The 26,277-nt window shown below is 56.3% G+C and overlaps 2 protein-coding genes and 2 non-coding genes across 4 annotated transcripts in view; all 4 read left to right on the top strand.

Annotated features, from left to right (window-relative positions):
* The window catches only part of PCSK6 (proprotein convertase subtilisin/kexin type 6), a 71,873-nt gene extending 58,634 nt beyond the window's left edge, over positions 1 to 13,239 (top strand). The window contains exons 24-28 of the mRNA XM_059677944.1: positions 5,029 to 9,190; positions 10,131 to 10,361; positions 10,699 to 10,865; positions 11,913 to 12,481; positions 12,566 to 13,239. The gene's annotated coding sequence lies outside the window, so the exon portion shown is untranslated. The remainder of the gene's footprint in view (positions 1 to 5,028; positions 9,191 to 10,130; positions 10,362 to 10,698; positions 10,866 to 11,912; positions 12,482 to 12,565) is intronic.
* On the top strand, positions 3,783 to 3,907 carry LOC132223173 (small nucleolar RNA SNORA54). Its single transcript, XR_009450411.1, has one exon. It is a non-coding gene; the product is annotated as a small nucleolar RNA SNORA54 (small nucleolar RNA).
* Positions 12,179 to 12,303, top strand: LOC132223172 (small nucleolar RNA SNORA54). The gene has a single exon (XR_009450410.1). It is a non-coding gene; the product is annotated as a small nucleolar RNA SNORA54 (small nucleolar RNA).
* A 3,310-nt stretch (positions 13,240 to 16,549) lies between the features above and the next one.
* Positions 16,550 to 25,106, top strand: SNRPA1 (small nuclear ribonucleoprotein polypeptide A'). Its single transcript, XM_059677946.1, has 9 exons — positions 16,550 to 16,773; positions 18,425 to 18,572; positions 19,488 to 19,566; positions 19,833 to 19,879; positions 20,437 to 20,539; positions 21,516 to 21,595; positions 21,975 to 22,050; positions 22,919 to 23,012; positions 24,698 to 25,106. Exons 1-9 carry the CDS (start codon positions 16,692 to 16,694, stop codon positions 24,754 to 24,756), a joined length of 768 nt encoding a protein of 255 aa, XP_059533929.1. The 5' UTR covers positions 16,550 to 16,691; the 3' UTR covers positions 24,757 to 25,106.
* Positions 25,107 to 26,277: the final 1,171 nt, after the last annotated feature.

Raw genomic sequence — 26,277 nt, 5'->3', positions numbered from 1 at the left:
ATTCCCGGTTGGGGGTGCAGGAGGCAGCTGATCAGTGATTCTCATCGTGGATGTTTATCCCTCTCCTTTCCTCTCTGAAATAAATAAAAATATTTTTTTTAAAGGAAAAAAACAGTGCCAGCTGGGTCCAGCTTGCAGGGCTCTGGTTGGGGATGGCCTGTCAGGTCAGTGGGGCTGCGGCAGGAAGCCTAGAGGAGGCACCTCAGGAGGCAGAGAAATTAGTGCTTTGGGAGGACCCTGTCCTGGGGGCAGCCTGCCCGTGGCTGCAGGTTCACAGCCTGAGGGTGAGGGTTCGAGATCAGAGTCCCTCCCGGAGTCTCGAGTGCCTGGAAAACGTCCCTTTTTGTCTCCGTTCTTTTGAGCTTTGATTGCAGAGGAGACCATTAAAACAACAGAATACCCTCCGGCCAGTGTGGCTCAGTGGTTGAGTGTCAACCTATGAACCAGGAGGTCCCCCGGTTGGAAACCCAGTCAGGCACATGCCCCGGTTGGGGGCTCCATTTCGGGTGTGGGGTGTGCATGAGGCAGCTGATCTATGATTCTCTCTCAAAATTGGTGTTTCACTCTGACCCTCTTCCCTTCTGAGATCAATAACATAAGAAAAAAACCCCACAAAACCTTTTTTAAAACCCAGCTAGCGGAATGGCAAGCAAAACCAGTTTTGTGGGCTGAGCGCGCCGCCTTGTGGACATCTCTGGAATTGCATGAGGTTTAAACTTATTTTTAAGTCGTCACAATGCAAACTTCAGAAAAGTTACTGGTACAGAGAACTCTCTCCCTGAGCGATCTGACATCACCCATGTGACACCCTACCACCTCCCAAGTATTTTAAATTTATTTTCCTTCCCAATACTTCAGAGGCGATTTCCTGTAAACAAGGGCCTTCTCCTGCACAACCATCAGAATCCGGAAGTTCACGCTGAGCGCCTTCACCGTCCAATCCTCTGACGGGGTCACATGTGGCCCGTTGTCCCAGGAAGGCCCTTCGCAGGCGGCCAGAGACCCCGCTGCACCCCCTTTCCGGGAGAGACACCCTGTGCATTGAGTCTTCATTTCTCGCCAGTCCTCTTCCTGGAACCTTTTAAAGACTCGCGTGCTTAACACTTTGCTTAACCAGCGGATACAAATCTGGGGCCCCTCCAGATTCCAGAGACGCCCCAGGATCGCAACCTCGGAACCGCAAGAGATCCGGAGCCTGGCTCTTCGATTGTTTCGGCCTGGGCGCCGAGCGGCGAGCGCGTAAATGGGCCCATCAATTAACGCTGCCTGTTGGAGGGCGCAGGGCACGCTGGGATGTGTACCTGGCGTTGGGCGCGAGCACACCGGAAGTGTGTCGACGTCGGCGTGGTGCACGCCGGGAAGGGAGTATAGCGGCGAGCAGGGCATGCCGGGAAATGCGTCTTGCGTCAGTCGCAGGGCACGCCGGGAAGTGTGTCGACGTCGACTCGGGGCATGCCGGGAGATGTGTCTGGCGTGTACGCCGGGTATGCTGGGAAGTGCGTCTTTGCGTCGGTCCTGAGGTACGCCGGGAAGTGTGACGACCGAGGCGTGAGGCATGCCGGGAGTTGCGTCTAGTCGGGGCTAGTCCGGAAGTGTGTCAGAAGGATTTCGGGTCGCCCGGAAGTGGTCGTTTAGTGTAGTAGTCGTTTGCCGGCCAGCGCGGGGCTCGCCGGGAAGTGTGTCTGCTGACCGGCCTGAGCCACGCCGGGCGGTCTGTGTGGCGGGAGGTCCCGGGCGCCGCGGAGCGGGAGCAGGGAGGCGGCAGGATGGTGAAGCTGACGGCGGAGCTGATGGAGCAGGCGGCGCAGACACCAACGCCGTGCGGGACCGCGAGCTGGACCTGCGGGGTGAGTCGGGGGAGAGGCCGGGGGCCCCGCAGTGGGCGGGCTGTGCCCCGGGCCCGAGTCTGGCCGTCGGGGCGGAGGACCATCCCGGAGGCTCCGTGCACGGCCGGTTCGGGGGACGGGGACTCGGATCGCTGCCCGACCCGTGTCCGTGGTCCTGTGATCGGTTCGGCCTCGTGGGACCGCTTCTCAGTCTGATCTGCTCGAAAGCGAGCGGCTGGTTCCCAGGAAACACGTTAAAGTGATAGCGTCGGAGTGAGGGCAGGGCGCGCGCTCGTTCTTTTCTTTTCTTTTTTTTTTAGAGAGAGAGCGGGGAGGGGGGAGAGACACATGCACGTGAGAGAGACAGATCGCTTGTTTGCCTCCCGCACACGCCCTGACCGGGTCCGGGATCGAACCCGAGACCCGCGGGCGCTCTGGCCACACGCGGGGGGCGAGGCCATTAGGGAGGAAGCGAACCCCGTGAACTGAAGGACCGTCCGGCGCCCACCCCGGCGCTTCCTCAGCAGCGTCAGCGGGCCCGGCCCTTCACGCAGACACGTCACCAGGTGACCGTCTCTCATCAAACAGCCCCCGGGTCAGCGCCGACACTGAACCGGTCCGATCCGGAGCTGCTGCAACCCCAGTCAAGGTTAGAGTGCCCCTGCCGGCCATGGCCGCACCCCAATGAGCATCCTCAACGCCCCTCCCCCTTCAGACTTGAGAGCTGGCGGCGATGTCCGGGGGGCAGGGAGCACTGTGGTCAGTCAGCCTGGAAATGACCCCGAGGAAACGGAATTTCATGAAAAGGACAGTGCTCTGGCCCGAGCCGGGTGCTCAGTGGTTAGAGCGTCGGCCGGTCTCTGCATTCCCTGCGCTTCCTGGTGGATCTGAGTTTGTCTTCTTTTCCTGGAAAGGACTTGTCTCACTCACCTTTATGTTTTCCCTTCTCATTACTCCCTCTCACTCCTGTGCGCTCTGTCTCTCTTTTTTAAAAAATATATTTTATTGATTTTTTACAGAGAGGAAGGAAGAGGGATAGAGAGTTAGAAACGTCGATGAGAGAGAAACATTGATCAGCTGCCTCCTGCACACCCCCAACTGGGGATGTGACTGCAGCCAAGGTACATGCCCTTGACCGGAATCGAACCCGGGACCTGTCAGTCCACAGGCCGATGCTCTATCCACTGAGCCACACCGGTTAGAGCTGTCTCTCTTTCCGTTCGTTCCGTTTTTCCTGGAGCCGCTTAGAGATTAATTATTGAACAGCTGGCTCTGTTCCTAGCTTCTAGGGACACACACAGATGTGCTACCCAAGTGTCTACTTCTGCTGCTGATACCAGCCTCTGCCAGCTCCCCCCACCCCCTCCCTCTGGCCGTCACCACAGGCGTCTGCTCACATTTGTCACGGTGGAAAGGTGACAGTGTTACCTCTACCCTCCCAGACAGTGCAGGGCCCTGAGCCATGTCAGGCCCACACGCCAGCTCGCGGTGTGTAATGCGCTGGTTAAAGCCATCGGCGCTGTGGGTGGAGACGCTGTTCCGGCCGAGAGGGGAGGGTGCAGAAGCCCCAGCGCTTCCATCAGCTTGTTCCCGGGAAGCGCATCGGGCGCCGGACGGGAAGGACGGGCAGGAGGGTCCTCCTCCGAGGCATCCCCGTGGCAGCGACTCAGGGGGTGTCTGCTCTCCCTCCACAGGGCGACCTGGACCCGCGGGCGTCGCTCAAGTCGCTGACCTACCTGAGGTAGGAGACGCCCTGTGACAGTCAGTCCCTCACAGGAACCCCTGCCGGGCCTGGACCTTAACACCCTGAGGACAGGAATGCTGCATGGGAACGAACTGGACAAGGTTTATAATTTTAAAAATACACATATTGTTTTTCAAACTCATAAACCTTCTAATTCTGTTTTACCCGCTATGGAGAAGAGAAGAAAGGGCACCTTTAAACACAATCCTGCAAAGCACTGTTCGTGACCTGTGGGCCGCGCTGTGGCTAACGGGTTCCATTCCAGTGCGACAGCAGCCCCACTGCCCGCACACTGACCGCCTGATGGTGCTCTCAGTGTCGGGTCTTGGACACAAGCATGGCAGGGGGAGGAGGCAGGGCAGGGAAAAAAAAAAAAAATATATATATATATATATATGTATATATATATATATATATATATATATATATATATATATATTAGCTCTGGCTGGTGTTGTTCAGTGGTTAGAGCATCGACCTGAACCAGGGGTCCTGGTTCAATTCCTGGTCAGGGGCCACGAGAACTGCCGAGCTGCGAGCGGGCCTCGCGCAGCTGGGGTCCTCGTGCGTCACCAACCACACCTGCAGCAAAGGTGAGCGGGGCCTGGGACCCCGCACCACGGGGCTGGACCCCACGGCCCCCCAATCTGACTGGGCTTCCCTTTTTTCTCCCCAGCGGACAAGACCTTCTGCAAGATGGTGAAGTCCCAGCAGCTGTGTGAGGGCAAGCTCTCCATTCAGTCCTGCTGCCGGCCCGTGGGTGGCGGCCCCCAGCGGTGTCCCTACGGCGACGTCCCCTAGAACTCCTCAGCCGACCGCATCCTTCCGGGGACCCCAACTGGAACCCCTGGGGCCCTGCCTGGGAACCCCCACGTTTACCAAATCTTCCGACCAAAGCGGAGCGTCAAGCATGTGGCCTCCCCATCCCTTCTCGCTCGGCTTCGAGCATCTCCACGGTCAACCTCAGAGGCCAGTGGGACGGGCCGTCCCCACGTGTGACGAAGGGCCCAGCCGCCCCTGTCCTCCACCCGGACTGTAGTCAGACGGCAGGGGAGGGCCTCCTGCCGAACCTGTGTGGGCGTGTCCTCAGCTGCCTGTTCCGGTTCTCCCCGAGGGGGGGTCCTGTGGACCCGGAGCCCCTCTTTTTTCCAGGAAATGCACAGATCGATTCCCAGGACCGGGAGTAACTTTTGCCTTAAACTTTCTCTCGAGCTTGGATGTCTCCCTTGTGTCCAGCTCCCCCCTCGGACCATCCGGCAGCCCACGTGTCCCTGGGAGCTGGGCCCCCCGCAGGGTGGGTCGAACCCATGACAGCGAGGAAGACGCCCTCAGAGCAAATGCAGTGCTAACCCTAAAGAGTTAATAAAGAGTTAACAACCCACAGCGAAGGCGTGTTTCTTTCCTGGGCACAGTGATGACACGTGGGTGCTGTCCAGCCGGTGTTGCTCAGTGGTGGAGGTCACGGTTCGATTTCTGGTTCGATGCCCAGGTTGGGGGCTCCATCCCCAATGTGGGGTGTGCGGGAGGCAGCCAATGGATGGTTCTCTCTCATCATTGATGTTTCTATCTCTGTCCCTCTCCCTCTCTATGAGATCAATAACATATTAAAAAAAATACAAAACCTTTTTTAAAACCCAGCAAGCTAAATGGCAATACCAGTGTACATACATTGATATAAATATCTGCGATTTGATATTTTTGCTATTTTATTGTATTGACAAGCTTCAAAACTTCGTATGCCAAATTTTCTGAAGGTGTTAACATCATAGATATTTTTACGCCTAAAAATATCAAATGTCGTGCCAAAAAAGCATTTGCGGGAAGTTTTAATTCATTACTAGTAACTTGAAAAAAATCCGCATTGTTAACACCTGGTAAAACCAGTTTTTCTGTTTGAGGGCGCCGCCTTGTGGACATCTCTGGAATTGCATGAGGTTCAAACTTTTTAAAGCCATCACAATGGAAACTACAGACAAGTTACAAGTATAGACAGAGACCTCTCTCTCTTCATGAGCGATCTGACATCACCCATGTGACACCCTACCACCTCCCAAGTATTTTAATTTTTTTCCTCCCAAATACTTCAGAGGCGATTTCCTATAAACAAGGGCCTTCTCGGGCACAACCATCAGAATCCGGAAGTTCACGCTGAGCGTCTTCACCGTCCAATCCTCTGACGGGGTCCCATGTGGCCCGTTGTCCCAGGAAGGCCCTTCGCAGGCGCCAGAGACCCCGCTGCACCCCCTTCCCGGGAGAGGCACCCTGTGCATTGAGTCTTCATTTCTCGCCAGTCCTCTTCCTGGAACCTTTTAAAGACTCGCGTGCTTAACACTTTGCTTAACCAGCGGATAAAAATGTCTAGAATCAGGGCCCCTCACACTCCAGAGACCCCCCAGGATCGCAACCAGGACCGGGGACTTAGCCCGGGTGCCCCAGGACCTTGGAACCGCAAGAGACCCGGATCCTGGCTCTTCGACTGTTTTCGCCTGGAGGCCGAGGGCGCACATGTAAGTAGGGACCTGGTGGGTCCCCTCGGATGAACCCATAGCACCGAGGAAGACGCCCTCAGAGCAAATGCAGCGCTAACCGTAAGTTAATAACAGAGTTAACAGGCCACAGCGAAGCCGTCTGTTTCTTTCCTGGGCACAGCGATGACACATGGGTGCGGCCCGGCCGATGTGGCTCAGTGGTTGAGCTTTGACCTATGAACCGGGAGGTCACGGGTTCCACTCCTGGCTCGATCCCGGGTTGGGAGTGAAGGAGGCAGCCCTCAGTGATTCTCATCGTGGATGTTTGTCTATCCCTCTCTCTTCCTCTCTGAAATCAAAACATTTTTTTTTTTTTTTAAGAGAAATTGGCGTCCGTGTGCAGCTTGGAGGGCTCCGGTTGGGGATGGCCTGTCATGTCAGTGGGGCAGCGGCCTGCAGCCTGGGTGGAGTCAGAAAAATGAGTGCCTTGGGAGGACCCTGTCCTGGGGGCAGCCTGCCCGTGGCTGCAGGTTCACAGGCTGAGGGTGAGGGTTGGAGAGCAGGGTCCCTCCTGGAGGCCCAGGAGCCTGCAGTGCCTGGCAAACCAACTTTTTGTCTCTGTTCTTTTGAGCTTTGATTGCAGAGACCATTACAACAACTACCTACACACCATCCATCCGGCCGGTGTGGCTCAGTGGTTAAGCTTCGACTTATGAACCAGGAGGTTGTGGGGTTTGATTCCCAGGCAGGGCACGTGCCTGTGTTGTGGGCTCCATCCCCAGTACGGGGGTGTGCAGGAGGCACCCGACTGATGGTTCTCTCTCCTCACTGGTGTTTCTCTCTGCCCCTCTCCCTTCCCCCCTGAGATCAATAACATATTAGGAAAACAGATACAAAATCTTCTTTAAAACCCAGCAAGTGAAAGGGCAAGTACCAGAGCACATGTGTTGACATATATGCTATTTGACATGTGTGCTATTTTGTGTATTGACAACAAGGTTCAAAACTTCCCAGGTCAAATTTTCTGAAGGTGTTAACATCATAGATATTGTAACGCCTAAAAATGTCGAATGTCGTGCCAAAAAAAGCATTTGCGGGAAGTTTTAATTCATTACTAGTGACGAGTGAAAAAAATCCGCATTATTAACCGGTACAACTGATGATACCAGTTTTTTGGTTTGAGGTCGCCGCCTTGTGGACATCTCTGGAATTGCATGTGGTTGGTTTAATTTTATTTTTATTTTTATTTTTTAGTCATCACAAAGCAAAGCTACAAAAAAGTTACTAGTACAGAGAAATAGGAAGCCGGGTTGGGGGCTCCATCCCCGGTTGGGGGTGCAGGAGGCAGCCGATCAGTGATTCTCACCATGGATGTTTCTCTATTCCTTTCTCTTCGTCTCTGAAATCAATAAAAAATACATATTAAAAAAAACAAAAATCACAGGCGCTGTGCCCAGCTTGCAGGGCTCCGGTTGGGGATGGCATGAAGGTCAGTGGGGCAGCGGCAGGAAGCCTGGGAGGAGGCACCTCAGGAGGCAGAGTAATTAGTGTCTTGGGAGGACCCAGTCCCGGGGGCAGCCTGCTCGGGGCTGCAGGTTCACAAGCTGAGGGTGAGGGTTTGAGAGCAGAGTCCCTCCCGGAGACCCCAGATTCTCCAGGGCCTGGCAAACGTCCTTTTTGTCTCTGTTCTTTTGAGCTTTGATTGCAGAGGAGACCATTAAAACAACTACCTACACACCACCCATCCGGCAGGTGTGGCTCAGTGGTTAAGCTTCGACTTATGAACCAGGAGGTTGTGGGGTTTGATTCCCAGTCAGGGCACGTGCCCGGGTTGTGGTCTCGATCCCCAGTGAGGGGGTACATGAGGCACCTGATCTATGATTCTCATCATTGGTGTTTCTCTCTGCCCCTCTTCCTTCCCCTCTGAGATCAGTAACATACTAAATACAAAAACACAAAACCTTTTTAAAAAAACCAGCTAGCGAAATGACAAATAAAACCAGTTTTGTTGAGGGCGCCGTCTTGTGGACATCTCTGGAATTGCATGAAGATTTTTTTTAGGCATCAGAAAGCAAACTACAGAAAAGTCATCAGAACAGAGAACTCTTCATGAGCGATCTGAAATTACCCATTTGACACCCTATGGCGTCAGAAACATTTGAATTATTTTTTCCTCCCAAATACTTCAGAGGCAATTTCCTAAAAACAAGGGCCTTCTCGGGCACAACCATCAGAATCCGGAAGTTCACGCTGAGCGTCTTCACCGTCCAATCCTCTGACGGGTTCACATGTGCCCGTTGTCCCAGGAAGGCCCTTCGCAGGCGGCCGGAGATCCCGCTGCACCCCCTTCCCGGGAGAGGCACCCTGTGCATTGAGTCTTCATTTCTCGCCAGTCCTCTTCCTGGAACCTTTTAAAGACTCGCGTGCTTAACACTTTGCTTAACCAGCGGATACAAATCTGGGGCCCCTCCAGATTCCAGAGACGCCCCAAGATCGCAACCAGAACCGGGAAGTAGCCCGGGAGCCCCAGGACCTCGGAACCGCAAGAGATCAGAAGCCCGGCTCTTCGATTGTTTCGGCCTGGGCGCCGAGCGGCGAGCGCGTAAATGGGCCCAATCAATTAACGCTGCCTGTTGGAGGGCGCAGGGCACACTGGGATGTGTACCTGGCGTTGGGCGCGAGCACACCGGAAGTGTGTTGACGTCGGCGTGGTGCACGCCGGGAAGCGAGTCTAGAGACGAGCGGGGCATGCCGGGAAGTGCGTCTTGAGTCAGTCGCAGGGCACGCTGGGAAGTGTGTCAGCGTCGACCCGGGGCATGCCGGGAGGTGTGTCTGGCGTGTACGCCGGGCATGCTGGGAAGTGCGTCCTTGCGCGGTCGTAAGGTACGCCGGGAAGTGTGACGACTGAGGCACGAGGCATGCCGGGAGGTGCGTCTAGTCGGGGCTAGTCCGGAAGTGTGTCAGAAGGATTTCGGGTCGCCCGGAAGTGGTCGTTTGCGGGCGCGGGTCACAAAGGGAAGTGTGTCTGGTGACAGGCCTGAGCCACGCCGGGAGGCCTGTCTGGCGGCAGGATGGTGAAGCCGACGGCGGAGCTGATGGAGCAGGCGGCGCAGACACCAACGCCGTGCGGGACCGCGAGCTGGACCTGCGGGGTGAGTCGGGGGAGAGGCCGGGGGCTGGCGTCGGGCCCGCGGGCCTGTCGTGTGGGCTCCGTGCACGACCGGTTCGGGGGACGGGGACTCGGATCGCTACCCGACCCGTGTCCGTGGGCCTGTGTTCGGTTCGGCCTCGTGGGACCGCTTCTCAGTCTGATCTGCTGGAGATCGAGCGGCTGGTTCTCAGGAAACACGTTAAAGGGATAGCGTCAGAGTGAGGGTAGGGCTCGCGCTGGTCCTTTTTTTTACTTTTCTTTTTTAGAGAGAGCGGGGGGCGGAGAGAGAGAGGAACACATGCATGTGAGAGAGACACATCGTTTGGTTGCCTCCCGCACATGCCCTGACCGGGTCGGGATCGAACCCGAGACCCGCGGGGGCTCTGGCCACAGGGGGCGGCCGAGGCCATTAGGGAGGAAGTGAAGGACCGGCTCCCCGCGCTTCCTCAGCCGCGTCAGCGGCCCCGGGGCCCTTCACGCAGACACGTCATCTGGTGACCCCCCGTCAGTGCGGCCCCTGAACCGTTCGGATCCGGAGCTGCTGCAACCCCAGTCAAGGTTAGAGCGCACCTCCCGGCCACGGCCGCACCCCAATGAGCATCCTCAACGCCCCGCCCATTTCCTACTTGAGAGATGGCGGCGATGTCCCGGAGGCAGTGAGCACAGTAGTCAGTCAGCCCCGAAATGACCCCTTCTCCACCAAAGGGAAGTTCATGAAAAGGAAAGTGTTCTGGCCCTGGCCGGGTGTCGCAGTGGTTAGATCGTCGGCCGGTGGACTGAAGTGTCAGGGGTTCATTCCAGGTGAAGAGCAGGTTCCTGGGTTGCAGGTTCAATCCGGGACGCGTCGGGTCGGGTCTTGTGCAGGAGGCAACCAATTCCTGTGCCTCTCTCACATCCATGTCTCTCTCTCTGCTCTCCCCTCCCTCCCACCCTCTCCCTAGGACCAATGGAGAAGCGTCCTAGGGTGAAGATGAACAACAACGCAGCAATCGGAGGGACAGGCCGCTGTCTGTCCAGTAAATCAGAAGGGACTTAGGAAGACGGGGAAGAGCCACCGCCTCGGGGATGAGCTGGTCCAGTCCGTGCCCGGGATCCGCTCCCACGGGGACCACGGGGTCTCCGCGCAGCTGCTGCCTCTGCTTCTGGCCTGGACTCCTTGCGGACAAAGCCAGGTCGTTCTACCCATCTTCTGATTAATCCTTCCCCAGCCTATTTCCCCATGGACTTTAGAGAGGGAGGGGACGGGGGAAGAGATAGGAACATCCGTGATGAGAGAGCATCATGGGTCTGCTGCCTCCTGCACGCCCCTACAGGGGATCGAACCTGCAACCCAGGACCTCCTGGGTCATGGGCTGATGCCAACCACTGAGCACACTGGTGGGCCTGGGGAAACACTTTCTGAATGAATGCTAGCTTTTTAAATTAAATTACTGGGAAATTCTGCTAATGTGCCTTAGCACCTTTTAGTTTTACTAACACTTGGGGGTTTTTTTTCTCTCCGCTTCACAGGCTATAAGATCCCTGTCATCGAGAACCTGCGTGCGACCTTAGACCAGTTCGATGCCATCGACTTTTCTGACAATGAGATCCGGAAGCTGGACGGCTTCCCGCTGCTGCGGAGACTGAAGACGCTCCTGGTGAACAACAACAGGATCTGGCGGCGTCTGGTGCCCAGGGTGAGCGCCCTGTCCGCGTCCAGTGCCACCTCCACGTTTCCTCCTCAGATGAGAAACGAGGACGCTTTTCTCATGCAGGTGGGAGCTTAGCTTGGCATCGGGCTCGCCCAGCGGTTTCCGACCTTTTCCATCTGATCTCAGGGCGCACACAACTAGTCACTCAAATACTGCAGCACAAGACTCTGACCCCAAAAAATAGATTTAAATCGATATCAGAGAGGAAGGGAGGGGGAGAGAGGTAGAAGCATCAATAATGAGAGAGAATCACTGATCGGCTGCCTCCTGCTCACCCCACACTGAGGATGGAGCCCACAGCCAGGGTGTGTGCCCTGACCGGGAATGGAACCCTGACCTCCTGGTTCCTAGGTCGATGCTCATCCCATCATGTGGTGGGGTAAGTCCGCCTGGAATCTGCGCTCCAGGGAGATGGCCCGGCTCTGCATTCGCTGTGCTTCCTGGCGGATCTGAGTTTGTCGTCTTTTCCGGGAGCGGACTTGTCTCACTCACCTTTATGTTTTCCCTCCTCATTGCTCCCTCACTCCTGTGTGCGCCGTCTCTCTTTCTCTGGTCGTTCTGTTTTTCCTGGAGCAGCTTAGAGGTTAATTATTGAACAGCTGAGCTCTGTTCCTAGCTCCTAGGAAAGAAAACATGTATCATCCAAGTTCCTACTTCTCTTGACACCAGTACAGATGCCCCGGTTCCCCACCTCTGACACCTCCCTCTGGCTGTCACCACAGGCGTCTGCTCACATTTGTCACAGTGGAAAGGTGACAGTGTTACCTCTACCCTCCCAGAGAGTGCAGGGCCCTGAGCCATGTCAGGCCCGCACGCCAGCTCGCGGTGTGTAATGCGCTGGTTAAAGCCATCGGCGCTGTGGGTGGAGACGCTGTTCCGGCCGAGAGGGGAGGGTGCAGAAGCCCCAGCGCTTCCATCAGCTTGTTCCCGGGAAGCGCATCGGGCGCCGGAGCGGGAAGGACGGGCAGGAGGGTCCTCCTCCCAGGCATCCCCGTGGCAGCGGCTCAGGGGGTGTCTGCTCTCCCTCCACAGGGCGACCTGGACCCGCGGGCGTCGCTCAAGTCGCTGACCTACCTGAGGTAGGAGCTGCCCTGTGACAGTGAGTCCCTCACAGGAACCCCTGCCGGCCTGGACCTTAACACCCTGAGGACAGGAATGCTGCATGGGAACTGGAACTGGACAAGGTTTACAATATTATAAATATACATATTGTTTTTCAAACTCATAAACCTTCTAATATTGTTTTACCCGCTATGGAGAAGAGAAGAAAAGGGCACCTTTTAAACACAAATCCTGCAAAGCACTGTTCGTGACCTGTGGGCCGTGCTGTGGCTAACGGGTTCCATTCCAGTGCGACAGCAGCCCCACTGCCCGCACACTGACCGCCTGATGGTGCTCTCAGTGTCGGGTCTTGGACACAAGCATGGGGGTGGGGCGGGGGAGGCAGGAAAAAAAATTGCAGCCCTAGCTGGTGTGGTTCAGTGGTTAGAGCTTGAACCTCTGAACCAGGGGGTCCTGGTTCAATTCCTGGTCAGGTGGGACGAGAACTGCCTGAGCTGCGGGGCGGGCCTCACGCGTCGCCAACCCCACCTGCAGCAACGGTGAGCGGGGCCTGGGACCCGGCACCTCAGGGCAGGGAGCCCCACGGCGACCCATTCTGACTGGACCCCGTTTTTTCTCTCCAGCGGAGGAGACCTGCGAGATGGTGAAGTCCAACCAGCTGTGTGAGTGCAAGCTCTTCATTCAGCTCTGCTGCCCGCACGTGGGCACGGCCCATTGAACTCCACCCGCCGCCGCATACCCGTGAGGACGGGACCCCAATGTGCACCCCCAGGCCCTGCCTGGGACCCCCACGTTTACCGAATCTTGTGACCTAAGCGGGGCGTCAAGGACGTGGCCTCGCCGTCCCTTCTCGCTGGGCTTCGAGCATCTCCACGGTCAACCTCAGCCTCCCGTGGGGACGGGCCGTGCCCACATGTGACGAAGGGCCCGCCGCCCGTCCTCCGCCCGGACTGTAAGCCAGACGGCACGGCGGGACCTCCTCCTGCCGAACCTGTGTGGGCGTGTGGATCCGCTGCCTGTTCCGGTTCTCACCGAGGGGGTCCTGTGGACAGGGAGCCCCAATATTTCCCAGGAAATGCAAAGATCGGCTCCGGGACCAGGAGTAACCTTTGCTTTAAACTTTCTATCGATCGTCGATGTTTCCGTTCAGTCCGGCTCCGTCCTCACAAAACCCACGTGTCCCTGGGAGCTGGGCCCTCCACCCCCGAGGGGTGAATCGAACCCGTGACACCAAGAAAGACGCCCTCAGAGCAGATGCAGCGCTAGCCCTAAGTTAATAAAGAGTTATCAGCCCACAGCGAAGGCGTCTGTTTCTTTCCTGGGCTCAGCGATGACACTTGGGCGCTGTCCAGCTGGTGTGGCTCAGTGGTTGAATTTCGACCTGTGAACCAGGATGTCACAGGTCCGATTTCTGGTGTGATTCCGGGTAGTGGGCTCCATCCTTGGTGTGGGGTGTAGGAGGCCCCGATTGATGGTTCTCTCATCACTGGTGTTTGTCTTTGCCCCTGTCCCTTCCCCTCTGAGATCAATAATATATTTAAAAAAAACAAATATACAAAACCTTTTTTAAAACCCAGCAAGCGAAATGGCAAGTACCAGTGCACATGTGTTGATATATATGCGTTTGATCTGTGTGCTATTTTGTTGTATTGACAAGCCTCAAAACTTCCTATGTCAAATATATTTTATTGATTTTTTTACAGAGAGGAAGGGAGAGAGATAGTTAGAAACATCGATGAGAGAGAAACATCAATCAGCTGCCTCCTGCACACCCCCACTGGGGATGTGCCCGCAACCCAGGGACATGCCCTCGACCGGAATTGAACCTGGGACCTTTCAGTCCGCAGGCCGACGCTCTATCCACTGAGCAAAATCGGTTTCGGCATCATACATATTTTTACGCATAAAAATGTCGAATGTCGTGCCAAAAAAAGCATTTGCGGGAAGTTTTAATTGATTACTAGTGACTATTGAAAAAAATCCGCCTTATTAACCGGTAAACCTGGTAAAACCAGTTTTGTGGTCCGAGCGCGCCGCCTTGTGGACATGTCTAGAATTGCATGAGATTTAAATTTTTTTTTAAGTCATCACAGTGCGAACTACAGACAAGTTACTGGCACAGAGAATTCTCATCATGAGCGATGTGACATCACCCAGGTGACACCCTACCACCTCCCAAGTATTTTAATTATTTCCTCCCAAATACTTCAGAGGCGATTTCCTATAAACAAGGGCGTTCTCCTTCGGCACAACCATCAGAATCCAGAAGTTCACGCTCAGCGTCTGTAGGGTCCAATCCTCTGACGGGGTCACATGTGCCCGTTGTCCCAGGAAGGCCCTTCGCAGGCGGCCGGAGACCCCGCTGCACCCCCTTCCCGGGAGAGGCACCCTGTGCATTGAGTCTTCATTTCTCGCCAGTCCTCTTCCTGGAACCTTTTAAAGACGAGTGCTTAACACTTTGCTTAACCAGCGGATACAAATCTGGGGCCCCTCCAGATTCCAGAGACGCCCCAAGATCGCAACCAGAACCGGGGAAGTAGCCCGGGAGCCCCAGGACCTCGGAACCGCAAGAGATCGGAAGCCTGGCTCTTCGATTGTTTCAGCCTGGACGCCGAGCGGCGGAAACGTACATCAGAAGCTGGGTGGGCCCCTCTGCAGGGGCCGATGAACCCATGGCACGGAGGAAGACGCCCTCAGAGCAAATGCAGCGCTAACCATAAGTTAATAACAGAGGTAACAGCCCACAGCGAAGCCGTCTGTTTCTTTCCTGGGCACAGCGATGACACATGGGTGTGGCCCGGCCGGTGTTGCTCAGTGGTTGAGCTTTGACCTATGAGCCGGAAGGTCACGGGTTCCATTCCTGGCTCGATCCCGGGTTGGGGGTGCAGGAGGCAGCCGATAAGTGATTCTATCATGGATGTTTCTCTCTCTCTCTCCCTCTCTGAAATCAAAAAATATATAAAAAAAAAAAAAGGAGAGAGAGAGAGAGAACAGGGCGGCTGTGTGCAGCCTGGAGGGCTCCAGTTTGGGTTGGCCTGATAGGTCAGTGGGGCAGCGGCAGGCAGCCTGGGTGGAGTCAGAAAAAATGAGTGCCTTGGGAGGACCCTGTCTGGGGGCAGCCTGCCCGTGGCTGCAGGTTCACAGGCTGAGGGTGAGGGTTGGAGAGCAGAGTCCCTCCTGGAGCCTCGAATACCTGGAAAACGTCCTTTTTGTCTCTGTCTTTTGAGCTTTGATTGCAAAGGAGACCATTAAAACAACCGCATGCCTCAGTGGTTGAGCTTCGATTTATGACCAGGAGGTCATGGTTTTAGATACCCAGTCAGGGCACAGGTTGTGGGCTCCATCCCCAGTGTGGGGCGTCCATGATTCTCTCTCATCACTGGTGTTTCACTCTGCCCCTCTGAGATCAATAACATATTTTTTAAAAGCAGATAGAACACCGTTTTTAAAACCCAGCAAGCTAAATGGCAAGTACCAGTACACATATGCTGGTATATTTCCGATTTGAAATGTATGCTATTTTGTTGTATTGACAAGCTTCAAAACTTCCTATGTCAAATTTTCTGAAGGTGTTAACATCATAGATATTTTTACGCCTAAAAATGTCGAATTTGTTGTAAAAAAAAAAAAATCATTTGCGGGAAGTTTTAATTCATTACTAGTGACTATTGAAAAAAATCCGCATTATTAACCGGTAAACCTGGTGAAATCAGATTTGTGGTCCGAGCGCGCCGTCTTGTGGACATCTTTGGAATTGCACGGGGTTTGTTTTAAATTTTTTTTAAGTCATCACAATGCAAACTACAGAAAAGTTACTGGCACAGAGAACTCTTCATGAGCGATCTGATATCACCCATGTGACACCCTACCACCTCCCAAGTATTTTAATTTTTTTTCCTCCCAAAGACTTCCGAGGCGATTTCCTATAAACAAGGGCCTTCTCCTGCACAACCATCAGAGTCAGGAAGTTCACGCTGAGCGTCTCTAGGATACAATCCTCTGACGGGGTCACATGTGGCCCGTTGTCCCAGGAAGGCCCTTCGCAGGCGGCCAGAGACCCCGCTGCACCCCCTTCCCGGGAGAGGCACCCTGTGCATTGAGTCTTCATTTCTCGCCAGTCCTCTTCCTGGAACCTTTTAAAGACTCGCGTGCTTAACACTTTGCTTAACCAGCGGATACAACGTCTAGAATCAGGGCCCCTCTAGACTCCAGAGACGCCCCAGAAACGCAACCAGAACCGGGGACGTAGCCCAGGCGCCCCAGGACCTCCGAACCGCAAGTGATTCGGAACCTGGATCTTCCATTGTTTGGCCTGAGCGCCGAGCGGTGAGCGCGAAAATCGTCCCAATCAATCAATGCTGCCTGTGGGCGGGCACAAGGCAGTGAAGCGCGTCATGCGCCGACCGCGGTGCATGCCGGGAAGTGTGTCAGCGGCTGCGTGGCGGCATGCCGGAAGTGTGTCATGGGTCGGACGCGAGGTATGCTGGGAAGTGCGTCTTTCGTCTGTCGTGAAGCACTCCGGGAAGTGTGGCAGCGTTGCCCCGGGGCATGCCGGGAGATGCGTCTTGGGGAGGGCGTAGGGCTAGTCCGGAAGTGTGTCAGTAGGGGATCGGGCTCGCCGGAAGGTATGGCGTTTGCCGGCGCGGGGCTCGCCGGGAAGTGTGTCTGCTAACGGGCCTGAGCCACGCCGGGCGGTCTGTCTGGCGGGAGGTCCCGGGCGCCGCGGAGCGGGAGCAGGGAGGCGGCAGGATGGTGAAGCTGACGGCGGAGCTGATCGAGCAGGCGGCGCAGTACACCAACGCCGTGCGGGACCGCGAGCTGGACCTGCGGGGTGAGTCGGGGGAAAGGCCGGGGGCCGGCGCGCCCCGCAGTGGGCGGGCTGCGCCTGGGCCGCCCCGAGTGTGGTCGGCGGGGCGGAGGACCATCCCGGAGGCTCCGCGCACGGCCGGCTCGGGGGACGGGTGCTCGGATCGCTGCCCGACCCGTATCCGTGGGCCTGTGTTCGGTTCGGCCTCGTGGGACCGCTTCTCAGTCTGATCTGCTGGAGAGCGAGCGGCTGGTTCCCAGGAAACACGTTAAAGGGATAGCGTCGGAGTGAGGGCAGGGCGCGCGCTGGTCCTTTTCTTTATTTAGAGAGAGCGGGGGGCGGGGGGGGGGCGGAGGACATCAGTGAGAGCGACACCAGTTAGTTGTGACCACGCCTCGGGTTCGAACCCCTGACCCTTCCTTGCCTGGCTCGGCGCCCTAACCACTGGACACCCCGCCAAGGCCGGAGTACTTTAATTTTTATGGAGTTAATTTGTCCCCACCCACCCCCGCCCTTTTTCTTTTTCTTTTTTTTGGGGGGGCGTTAATCCTCACCCGAGGACATTTTCCCATTGGTTCTTAGGGAGAGTGGAAGACAGAGGGACAGATGGACAGAGAGAAACCTGGGTTTGGGAGAGAGACACACCGACTGGTTGCCTCCCACACGGGGACGGAGCCTGCAACTGAGGTCGGTGCCTTTAATTGGAATCGAACCCGGGACCATCCAGTCTGCAGGCTGGCCCTCCACCGAGCCAAACCGGCTGGGGCTGAAATTCAGGTTCTCAGAGAAAGAGTCCATTCAAGGCTGATGGCCACTCTCCCGGTCCCGGCCACCGCCTCTGGAGTCTGTAGCGTGGACTTGGGGTGCACTTTCACCTCGGCTGGGCTCCCATCCTATGTGCCAGCAGCCGGCGCCATCACTGCGCCCGAGTTAGACCCGTCAGTGAGAGCCTGGAGGAATTGCTCACAGAGAGGCTTACCGCTGTGCGTGAACCTTTGACCTCCTGTGTGACCCCGTGAGCTTGTGTCTGAACCCCTCACCTTCACCTGTGGGTCGGAGCCGGGGCCGTGGGCCCGGGGAGACCCAGCACATGGTGACCACGTCCTGACGAGCCCCAGGAATGCAAAAGGCAGCCCTGGTCCCGCGTGTGAAACGTGCGCACACTGGTGGGAGCCGAACGCCTTGTAGGTTCCTTTCCGGCCAGGTCTCCCTCGGGGCCTGGCTGAGAGGTCGGGGCGCCTTGCGTACCGCCTAACAAACGCCCTCGTCCTCAGTTCCCCGGCCTCGTCGCCGTCACTGTTCGTGGCCACGGCCGACCCGTAAGCTTCATGGCAGCTGGGGCCTGGGGCTCTGTGTCCCTCACTTCCTGTGCCGGTACCTGGGTGCTCGGTAAACATTTTTTTTTATTATTATTGATTTTTAGAGAGAGAGAAATCTATGATGAGAGACAATCATGGATCGGGCCTCCTGCACGCCCCCCACTGGGGTTGGAGCCCGCAACCCGGGCCTGTGCCCTGAGCAGGTCAATGCTCAACCACTGAGCCACCCCGGCCCGACCTAGGTGAACACCTTCTGGGTGAATGCCGGCCGGAATCGAATGACCGGGAAGTGCTGATGTGCCCCAGTGCCTCTCGGTCCTGTTAACACGCCTGTGGCTTCTCCCTCCGCTTCACAGGCTATAAGATCCCTGTCATCGAGAACCTGGGTGCGACCTTAGACCAGTTCGATGCCATCGACTTTTCTGACAATGAGATCCGGAAGCTGGACGGCTTCCCGCTGCTGCGGAGACTGAAGACGCTCCTGGTGAACAACAACAGGATCTGGTGAGTGGCCGCCGGGGCCGCGTCTGGTGCCCAGGGTGAGCCCCCTCTCCGCGGCCAGTGCCACCTCCACGTTCCCTCTGAAGGTGAGAAATGAGGCCCTGACCGGTGTGGCTCAGTGGATAGAGCGTCGGCCTGCGGACTGAAGGGTCCCAGGTTCGATTCCAGTCAAGGGCATGTACCTTGGTTACAGGCACATCCCCAGTAGGGGGTGTGCAGGAGGCAGCTGATGGATGTTTCTCTCTCATCGATGTTCCTAACTCTCTATCCCTCCCCCTTCCTCTCTGTAAAAAATCAATAAAACATATTCTTTTAAAGATGAGAAGTGAGGAAGCTTTTCTCGTGCGGGTGAGAGCTTAGCTTGGCGACGGGTAGCCCAGTGGTTTCAACCTTTTTCATCTCATGGCGCACACAACCTAAGTACTGAACCTCCGCAGCACGCAGACTCCGACCCCAAAAATAGATTTATATTGATTTCAGAGAGAAGGGGGAGAGGTAGAAGCATCATTGATGAGAGAGAATCACGGATCGGCTGCCTCCTGCCTGCCCTGCACTGGGGATGGAGCCCACGGCCAGGGCGTGTGCCTGACCGTGACCTCCTGGTTCATAGGTCAGTGCTCAACCACTGAGCCACACGGGCCGGGCTGGGGTTTCTCCTTTTCTTCGTGTCCTCACGCAGCGTGGGAGCAGGAAGAGCCCCAACAGCCTCTGGGAAGCGTGGGTCCCAACACCCTGCCGCTCTCTCCGGTCCTGGGGCCTCCACAAGGTTTTGTGTTGGTGCCTCTGTCGCGGGTGGGGTGTCGGGAGAACAGCCTCCCGGGCTCCTGCCACGGGGAGTCCGAGCTCCTCCCAGCAGGTCGTGGTCACAGGGCCTGCGGCTTCCCCGCCATCTGACTCGGGGCGTCTGCTTTGTTGCAGCCGCATCGGCGAGGCGCTGGACCAGGCCCTGCCCTGCCTCACGGAGCTCGTCCTCACCAACAACAGCCTCGTGGAGCTGGTGAGCCCCCGGGTGGGGGGCCGGGTCCCAGGAGACAGGAGCACACGCCAGCTCGCCGTGGGTCTAATGCGCTGGTTAAAGCCATTGGCGCTGTGGGTGGAGACGCTGTTCCGGCCGAGAGGGGAGGGTGCAGAAGCCCCAGCGCTTCCAGCAGCTTCTTCCCTGGAAGCGCATCGGGCGCCGGAGCGGGAAGGACGGGCAGGAGGGTCCTCCTCCGAGGCATCCCCGTGGCAGCGGCTCAGGGGGTGTCTGCTCTCCCTCCACAGGGCGACCTGGACCCGCTGGCGTCGCTCAAGTCGCTGACCTACCTGAGGTAGGAGACGCCCTGTGACAGTCAGTCCCTCACAGGAACCCCTGCCGGCCTGGACCTTAACACCCTGAGGACAGGAATGCTGCATGGGAACGGGGAAAAGTTTAACATTTTAAAGAAAACATATATATATTACTTTTAAAACTCGTAAATCTTCTAATTTGGTTTTAACCACCATAAAAAAAGGGGGGGGGCCACCCTTTAGAAACAATATTGCAGCCCTGGCCGGTGTGGGTCAGTGGTTGGCACCAAAAGGTCACAGTTCGATTCCCAGTCAGGGCCCAGGCCCGAGCTGCAGGCTCAGTCCCGGTGTGGGGCTGGCAGGAGGCAGCCGATGGATGTTTCTCTCACAGATCAATAAAAACCCCACAAACAAAACATTGCAAATATCCCCATCGGGCCCGGCGCCCAGTCACACTTTCCCTGATGCCCTGCGCTGTTGTGACGTTGAGTTGCGTGTGAAGAGCAGCCGGCTGTGCCCTGATCTGGGGGGTGTGGGGCGGGGGTGTGGGGGCAGCCCGGAAGGCCCCGGGCGGGCGGTGACGCTGCCCTCCTTGCAGTATCCTCAGGAACCCCGTGACCAACAAGAAGCACTACCGCCTCTACGTCATTTACAAGGTCCCCCAGGTCCGCGTGCTGGACTTCCAGAAGGTGAAGCTCAAGGTCAGTCGGGGTCCCTGTGGATTTGACGTTTGATACTGTGGTGGTTTTTTTAATTGCCTAACGGGTTTGCTGCTGGTAACGTGGGAAAGAAAACATTTGATCAGATTTTCCCCGCGGCCTGGTTCCTGGCAGGCCTTTGGGCGAGGCTGTCTCCTGTCAGTCGTCCCAGCGGGTCGCACGGTCCACAGGAGACTGCCCTCCGTGGGAGCCGGCCGTGCCCAGTCCAGCAGCCTCGTCACGGGAGTGGTTTCCCGTTACCTTCGGGGGGCGGGGGGTTATTCCTGCTTTAAACCAGGGGCCATGCAGTGATCGCCTTAGACGTGAGCCTGCTCTGTGTGGCCTAACTTTTTTTAATTTTAATTTTGCAATATTGGGGGAGCAGGCGGGCAAGTCCCGAAGGACTTCCACCACTGCTCTGTGTGTCCAACATTTAATACCCCCCGCCCCCCCCCCACGCCTTGGCAGGGCCAGGCCAAATGGTTTCTTGGGCCGGATGTTCCCCACCCCTGTGTTAAACCTTAATTGTTGTTTTTTGTGTGTGTATTTTTTAAAAATTGATTGCAGGGAGGAAGGGAGAGGGAGAGAGAGAGAAGCATCCATGATGAGGGAAAACCATCAATCGGCTGCCTCCTGCACGCACCCTACTGGGGATGGAGCCCGAAACCGGGCCTGTGCCCTGACTGGGAATCGAGCCGTGACCTCCTGGTTCATAGGTCGATGCTCAACCACTGAGCCACACGGGCCAGGCTGAGCCTTAGTTGTCTGGGAGCCCCGCCTTGAGGTGGGGAGGGGCCTCTTCCTTCAGTAGCTTCACCAGAGAACGCAGGAGCCCAGTGTCGCCTTTGACCTTGACCTTGGCTCTGCTTGGGTGAGCAGCCCAGTCCGTCTTAGGAGAGTGTCCTCCGTGTTTCTGAGGAATGCATTACACGCGTGTGCTTTCCTGTTTCCATTAACTCTGTGTGTGGTGTCGCTGTAGGAGCGTCAGGAAGCAGAGAAAATGTTCAAGGGCAAGCGGGGTGCACAGCTTGCAAAGGATATTGCCAGGAGAAGCAAAACGTAAGCTGCGGACGCCGCCTTCTCTCCACTTCCCCTTCAGAAACACTCCAGCCGCCACGGGGCCTCCTGCAAACGCCACCCAAACGCCTGGGCCCGACCCGGCACTGAATTGGCGCCACGCGAGCCCGGGACCATCAGTGGTCCGGGCGTCACGTGACACTCCTGCCCCGTCGGCGGGCAGAGCCAACAATTCGAATCCGGTCTCCTGTCACATGTCCCGTGTCCCGCGCTCTGTGATGTTTCTGAAGGAGAGGTTCTCGTATCAGTTTGTTAACAAAGATAAGATACTACACTGGTTGAGTTACTTTCAAAAGCTTTGAAAGTAAGAGGAGCAGTTCCTGCTGGGCCGGTCTTAACCGCCATGTCCTTCCCTCCCAAGTTTCAACCCAGGTGCTGGTCTGCCCACTGACAAGAAGAAAGGTGGCCCGTCGCCCGGGGACGTGGAGGCCATCAAGGTGAGGCTGCCGGCCTCGGGCTGGGGGGCCGCGGGCGGGGGGGGCTCTCAGACTCAGAGTCAGTAATGAATCCAGGTCTGACCCCCCCCCCCCACAGGTGTTAGAGCCCAGCTAGATTTTTGTGGGGGGTGTCTGTTCTTTGTTTAAATATGTTTTCTTTGATTTCAGAGAGGAAGGGAGGGGAAGGGAAACATCCATGATGAGAAAAGATCATGGATCGGCTGCCTCCTGCCCGCCCTACACTGGGGGTGGAGCCCACAACCCGGGCCTGTGCCCTGACCAGGGATCAGACCCTGACCTCCTGGTTCCTAGGTCAGTGCTCAACCACTGAGCCACACCGGCCGGGCACAGCGATATTTTTGTTAACGGAAAAAGTAGCTTGGAGAGATTACTTGACCAGACTCGGGCTTGAATTAAGTACAGGAGCCGGTCGGAGTGGGGGCAGCTCTGGCCTTTTACAATTTCCCAGGACGAGTGCATTTCAGCAGCTGGGACCTCTGTACACTGTGTCAGTGTCTGCCTGGGTTTTTTTTCTCGGTTTTTACTGTCAGATATTTACGCTGAAAGGTCCTGCTTGGGGCGCATGAGAAATGCTGATGTTATAACATTGCCTCCTACACTACCCAGTGCCGTGATCCCAATCGGAATTCCGTTTGTACGTGTTAGGACACGCAACGATTATTTCCTCTCCTCTGGGCGGGTCTGCGTGTCTTTACCAATTTCGGAAATTCCTGGTTTGGTTTTTGGGTGGATTGCAGTGCCAAGGAAATGCTTCCCCCAGCGCGGCTTGCATTGGAACTGCTTACTGACGGTGTCTGGGTGATGGGTCGGCCGCGGTGAAACTGACTGTCCCTCTCCGTGTCCCCAGAACGCCATAGCGAACGCGTCCACGCTGGCGGAGGTGGAGCGGCTGAAGGGCCTGCTGCAGTCCGGCCAGATCCCCGGCAGGGAGCGCCGAGCAGGTCAGGACGCACGTCTGTCTGTCCACGTCCACGTCCCCGACAGTGACCCCCCACAGCTCAGTGCCGAGACCGGAGAGCAGCGCCTCTGGCCGCCTAACCTGAACTTCACGGGTCCCTTTAGAGCAGCGGTTCTCAACCTGTGGGTCGCGACCCCTTTGAGAGTCGAACGCCCCTTTCACAGGGGTCGCCTAAGGCCATTGGAGAACACATATGTGGTTACAGATTGTTTTTGTGATTAACCACTGCTTTCATTATGTTCAATTTGTAACAATGAAATTGGGGGTCACCACAACCTGAGGAACTGTATTAAAGGGTCGCGGCACTAGGAAGGTTGAGAACCACTGCTTTAGATCCTCTTGGAGGGGAAGTGATCTGATGTAGAATATTGTGTCAGAGGGCCCTGGAGGTTTTCTCTCTCTCTTTTTGTAACATATGCTTTTGTTGATTTCAGAGAGGAAGAGAGAAACATCCATGATGAGAGAGAATCATGGATCGGCTGCCTCCCACACGCCCCACACTGGGGATCAAGCCTGCAACCCGGGCCTGTGCCCTGACCGGGAATCGAACCCTGACCTCCTGGTTCATAGGCTGATGCTCAACCACTGAGCCACACCGGCCAGGCCCTGGGGTTTTTCTGTGGAAACAGTGATGCAAACAGTATTTGACAGCCATATAGCCGTGGAGTGACATGAACATGAGAGGACAGTGTGGACTTGACCGCTGTGTGTACAGGATGGCTTAGTGGTTGGAACACGGTGCGAGGCCCAGGTCTTAGCCTCCCAGCTCTGTCCTCAGTGAATTTCTGAGTCCCCACTTAACCTTGAATCCTTCTCATCTTTAAACCTGAGGTGGTAACAGTGCCAACCTCAGAAGGTGTTGGTGTGAGGTTTTTTTGTTCGTTTGTTTTTTTGTTTGTTAATCCTCAGCCAAGGATATTTTTCCATTGGTTTTTAGAGAGAGTGGGAGGGAGGGAGAGACAGAGAGAGAGAAACATTGATGTGAGAGAGACATGTCCATTGGTTGCCTTCCACAGGAGCCCTGACCAGGGCCCAGGCTGGGGATGGAGCCTGCAACTAAGGTCATGCCCTTGACCGGAATTGAACCCAGGACCCTCCAGTCCGCAGGCTGATGCTCTAGCCACTGAGCCACACCGGCCAGGGCTCCAAGGCCTGTGGGAGGACTAAGTAAGGTGCTTACAGGTAGCACTTAGCACCGGGTACTCTGGTACCTGAGTGCCAGCTCTGTCGGGCGGGTTGGGCACGGGGTGTCAAGTGGAAACTCACAGTGGCGGGCGCTGCCAGGTTGGCTACCCTGTGACGGGCCCCTAGCTAGGCGGGCGGCTGGAAGGACTGTTGGAGCTGAAGCTAAAGGCGAGTAAGCCTTTCAGGAGACGCTGGTTCTCACGGGGTGCCCTGGGGCCCTGGGGGTCGTGAGGTCCGAACCCAGGCATTACTTGCTCCCGTCTCGCTTAAGGAAGTCCGCCGTGAAACAAACACCTTTGCCATCTTTTCCTTTGGGATCGGACCGTCCCTTTCGGTCCCTGCGGGCGTCAGCTGGTCTCTGACCAGAAGGGGCTGCTGGGCGGGGAGCCCTGTCCTGGGCCTGCACCCAGGGCCTCAGCCGGGCGCTCGCCCCCAGCAGCTCCGTCCCTGAAACCCTGTGGCCCTGGCTTTGTGTCTCCTCAGGCCCCAGCAACGACGGGGAGGAGGAGATGGAGGAAGACGTCGTCGCCAACGGGTCCTGAGTGTCCGCGGGGCCGGTGTCCACGGGGCGAGGGGCCCTGCCACCGGGGACAAGTCCTGCCTTGAATGTGGAATTACAGTGTCGAGCTTCGCTGCAGGGCTCCGACTGCTGCAGTCGTTTCTAATACACATTCTGAGATCCCAATGCCTGATTCTCACAGTGAAAATAGAGACTCCTGCTGCCTGGCCTGTGCGCGCAGTGTGTGTGTGTGTGTGTGTGTGTGTGTGTGTGTGTGTGTGTGTGTGTGTACGCCTTTAAGCTGGAAACGCAGGAGGCCTCGTTTCTGAGTAGGCCTTCGTCCTCTGTGAAATGTTTGGATGTTTAAACCTTAATAAAAGTGGTGTTGACGGCAGCCGCTGTTTCTTTCTCCGGCACAAGCTGGGGAATGCCACGCACAGAGGGAATGACTCGGGCTTCTTAGGCCTGTGCTCACGTTGACACAATGCCTCTTGCCATTGACCAGAGGAAGCCGCCAGGGCCACCCCAGATCAAAGGCCGGGAGATGCACTCCCCCACCTTGAGGCTACAGCGAGGGTAGGGCTGTAAAGAAGGACAAACTGGAGTCCTGGCTGGTGTGGTTCAGTGGGTAGAGCCTCAGCCCTTGGACTGAAGGGTCCCAGGTTCGATTCCAGCCAAGGGCACATGCCCAGGTTGCAGGCTCGATCCCCAGTAGGGGGCGTGCAGGAGGCAGCTGGTGCATGATTTTCTCTTAGCATTGATGTTTATATCTGTCTCTCCCTCTTCCTTTCTGAAATCAATAAATTTTTAAAAATGGTAATAAAAATCAATGGAAAAATATCCTCGAGTGAGGATTAAACAAACAAAAGAAAAGGGACGAACCTGGGCCAATCACAGTCTCTCATGGGCAGTGACGGAGTTCTGGATGCTGCCTTCATCCTGTGTTTGCAAACAGCACCAGAGCAGCTGTACTGAGCAATCGTTCACTGAAATAACTCGGGTTCTAGGCGAGCGAGGTGAGATGGATGGCACGGTGGTTCCAGGGACACAGGGACCAGCCAGGCTAGAAAGAAGGGGACCATAGAGCAATATACTAGGAACTGAAATGGGAGACCACCACCCATACACGCTGGTAACGCGAACTCTACTGAGTGGCAGTTACATAAACCATCCACCACACTGCACATACACACATGCACTGTAGCTCACAATATAGTGCCTTGGATCAGCTGCCTCCTGCAGGCCCCTATTGGGGATCAAGCCCGCAACCCGGGCATGTGCCCTGATGGGGAATATGAACGTCAATAAGCGAATTTACCTTGGACCCAGCCATCCTGCTTCTGGGAATTTCCCTCCAGCCTTACCAGCACAAGATGACACTTGGACAAGGTTATTTGTCCTTTGCTGCGTTGTTTGTGACAGTAAAAGATTAGGTCCAAGCGTCCATTTATAGAGGAAGAGAGAAATAAGTGAGGGAGCATCCCTTCAAAGAACGAACCACCTGCACACATAATCCGGGGAGCCTGAAGTGCGCCCTCTGGTGGGTGCAAAGGGGTACTGCATG

Source organism: Myotis daubentonii, chromosome 21, assembly GCF_963259705.1.
Source record: "Myotis daubentonii chromosome 21, mMyoDau2.1, whole genome shotgun sequence".
NCBI classification, from domain to species: domain Eukaryota; kingdom Metazoa; phylum Chordata; class Mammalia; order Chiroptera; family Vespertilionidae; genus Myotis; species Myotis daubentonii.
This window is presented reverse-complemented; position numbering and strand designations above follow the sequence as displayed.

Coding starts and splice junctions, on each gene's coding strand:
- SNRPA1 (XM_059677946.1), top strand. CDS start 16,692: ATGGTGAAGCTGACGGCGGAGCTGATCGAGCAGGCGGCGCAGTACACC. Junction 19,567..19,832: donor ACAACAGCCTCGTGGAGCTG/GTGAGCCCCCGG, acceptor CTCCCTCCACAG/GGCGACCTGGACCCGCTGGC. Junction 20,540..21,515: donor TCCAGAAGGTGAAGCTCAAG/GTCAGTCGGGGT, acceptor GTGTCGCTGTAG/GAGCGTCAGGAAGCAGAGAA.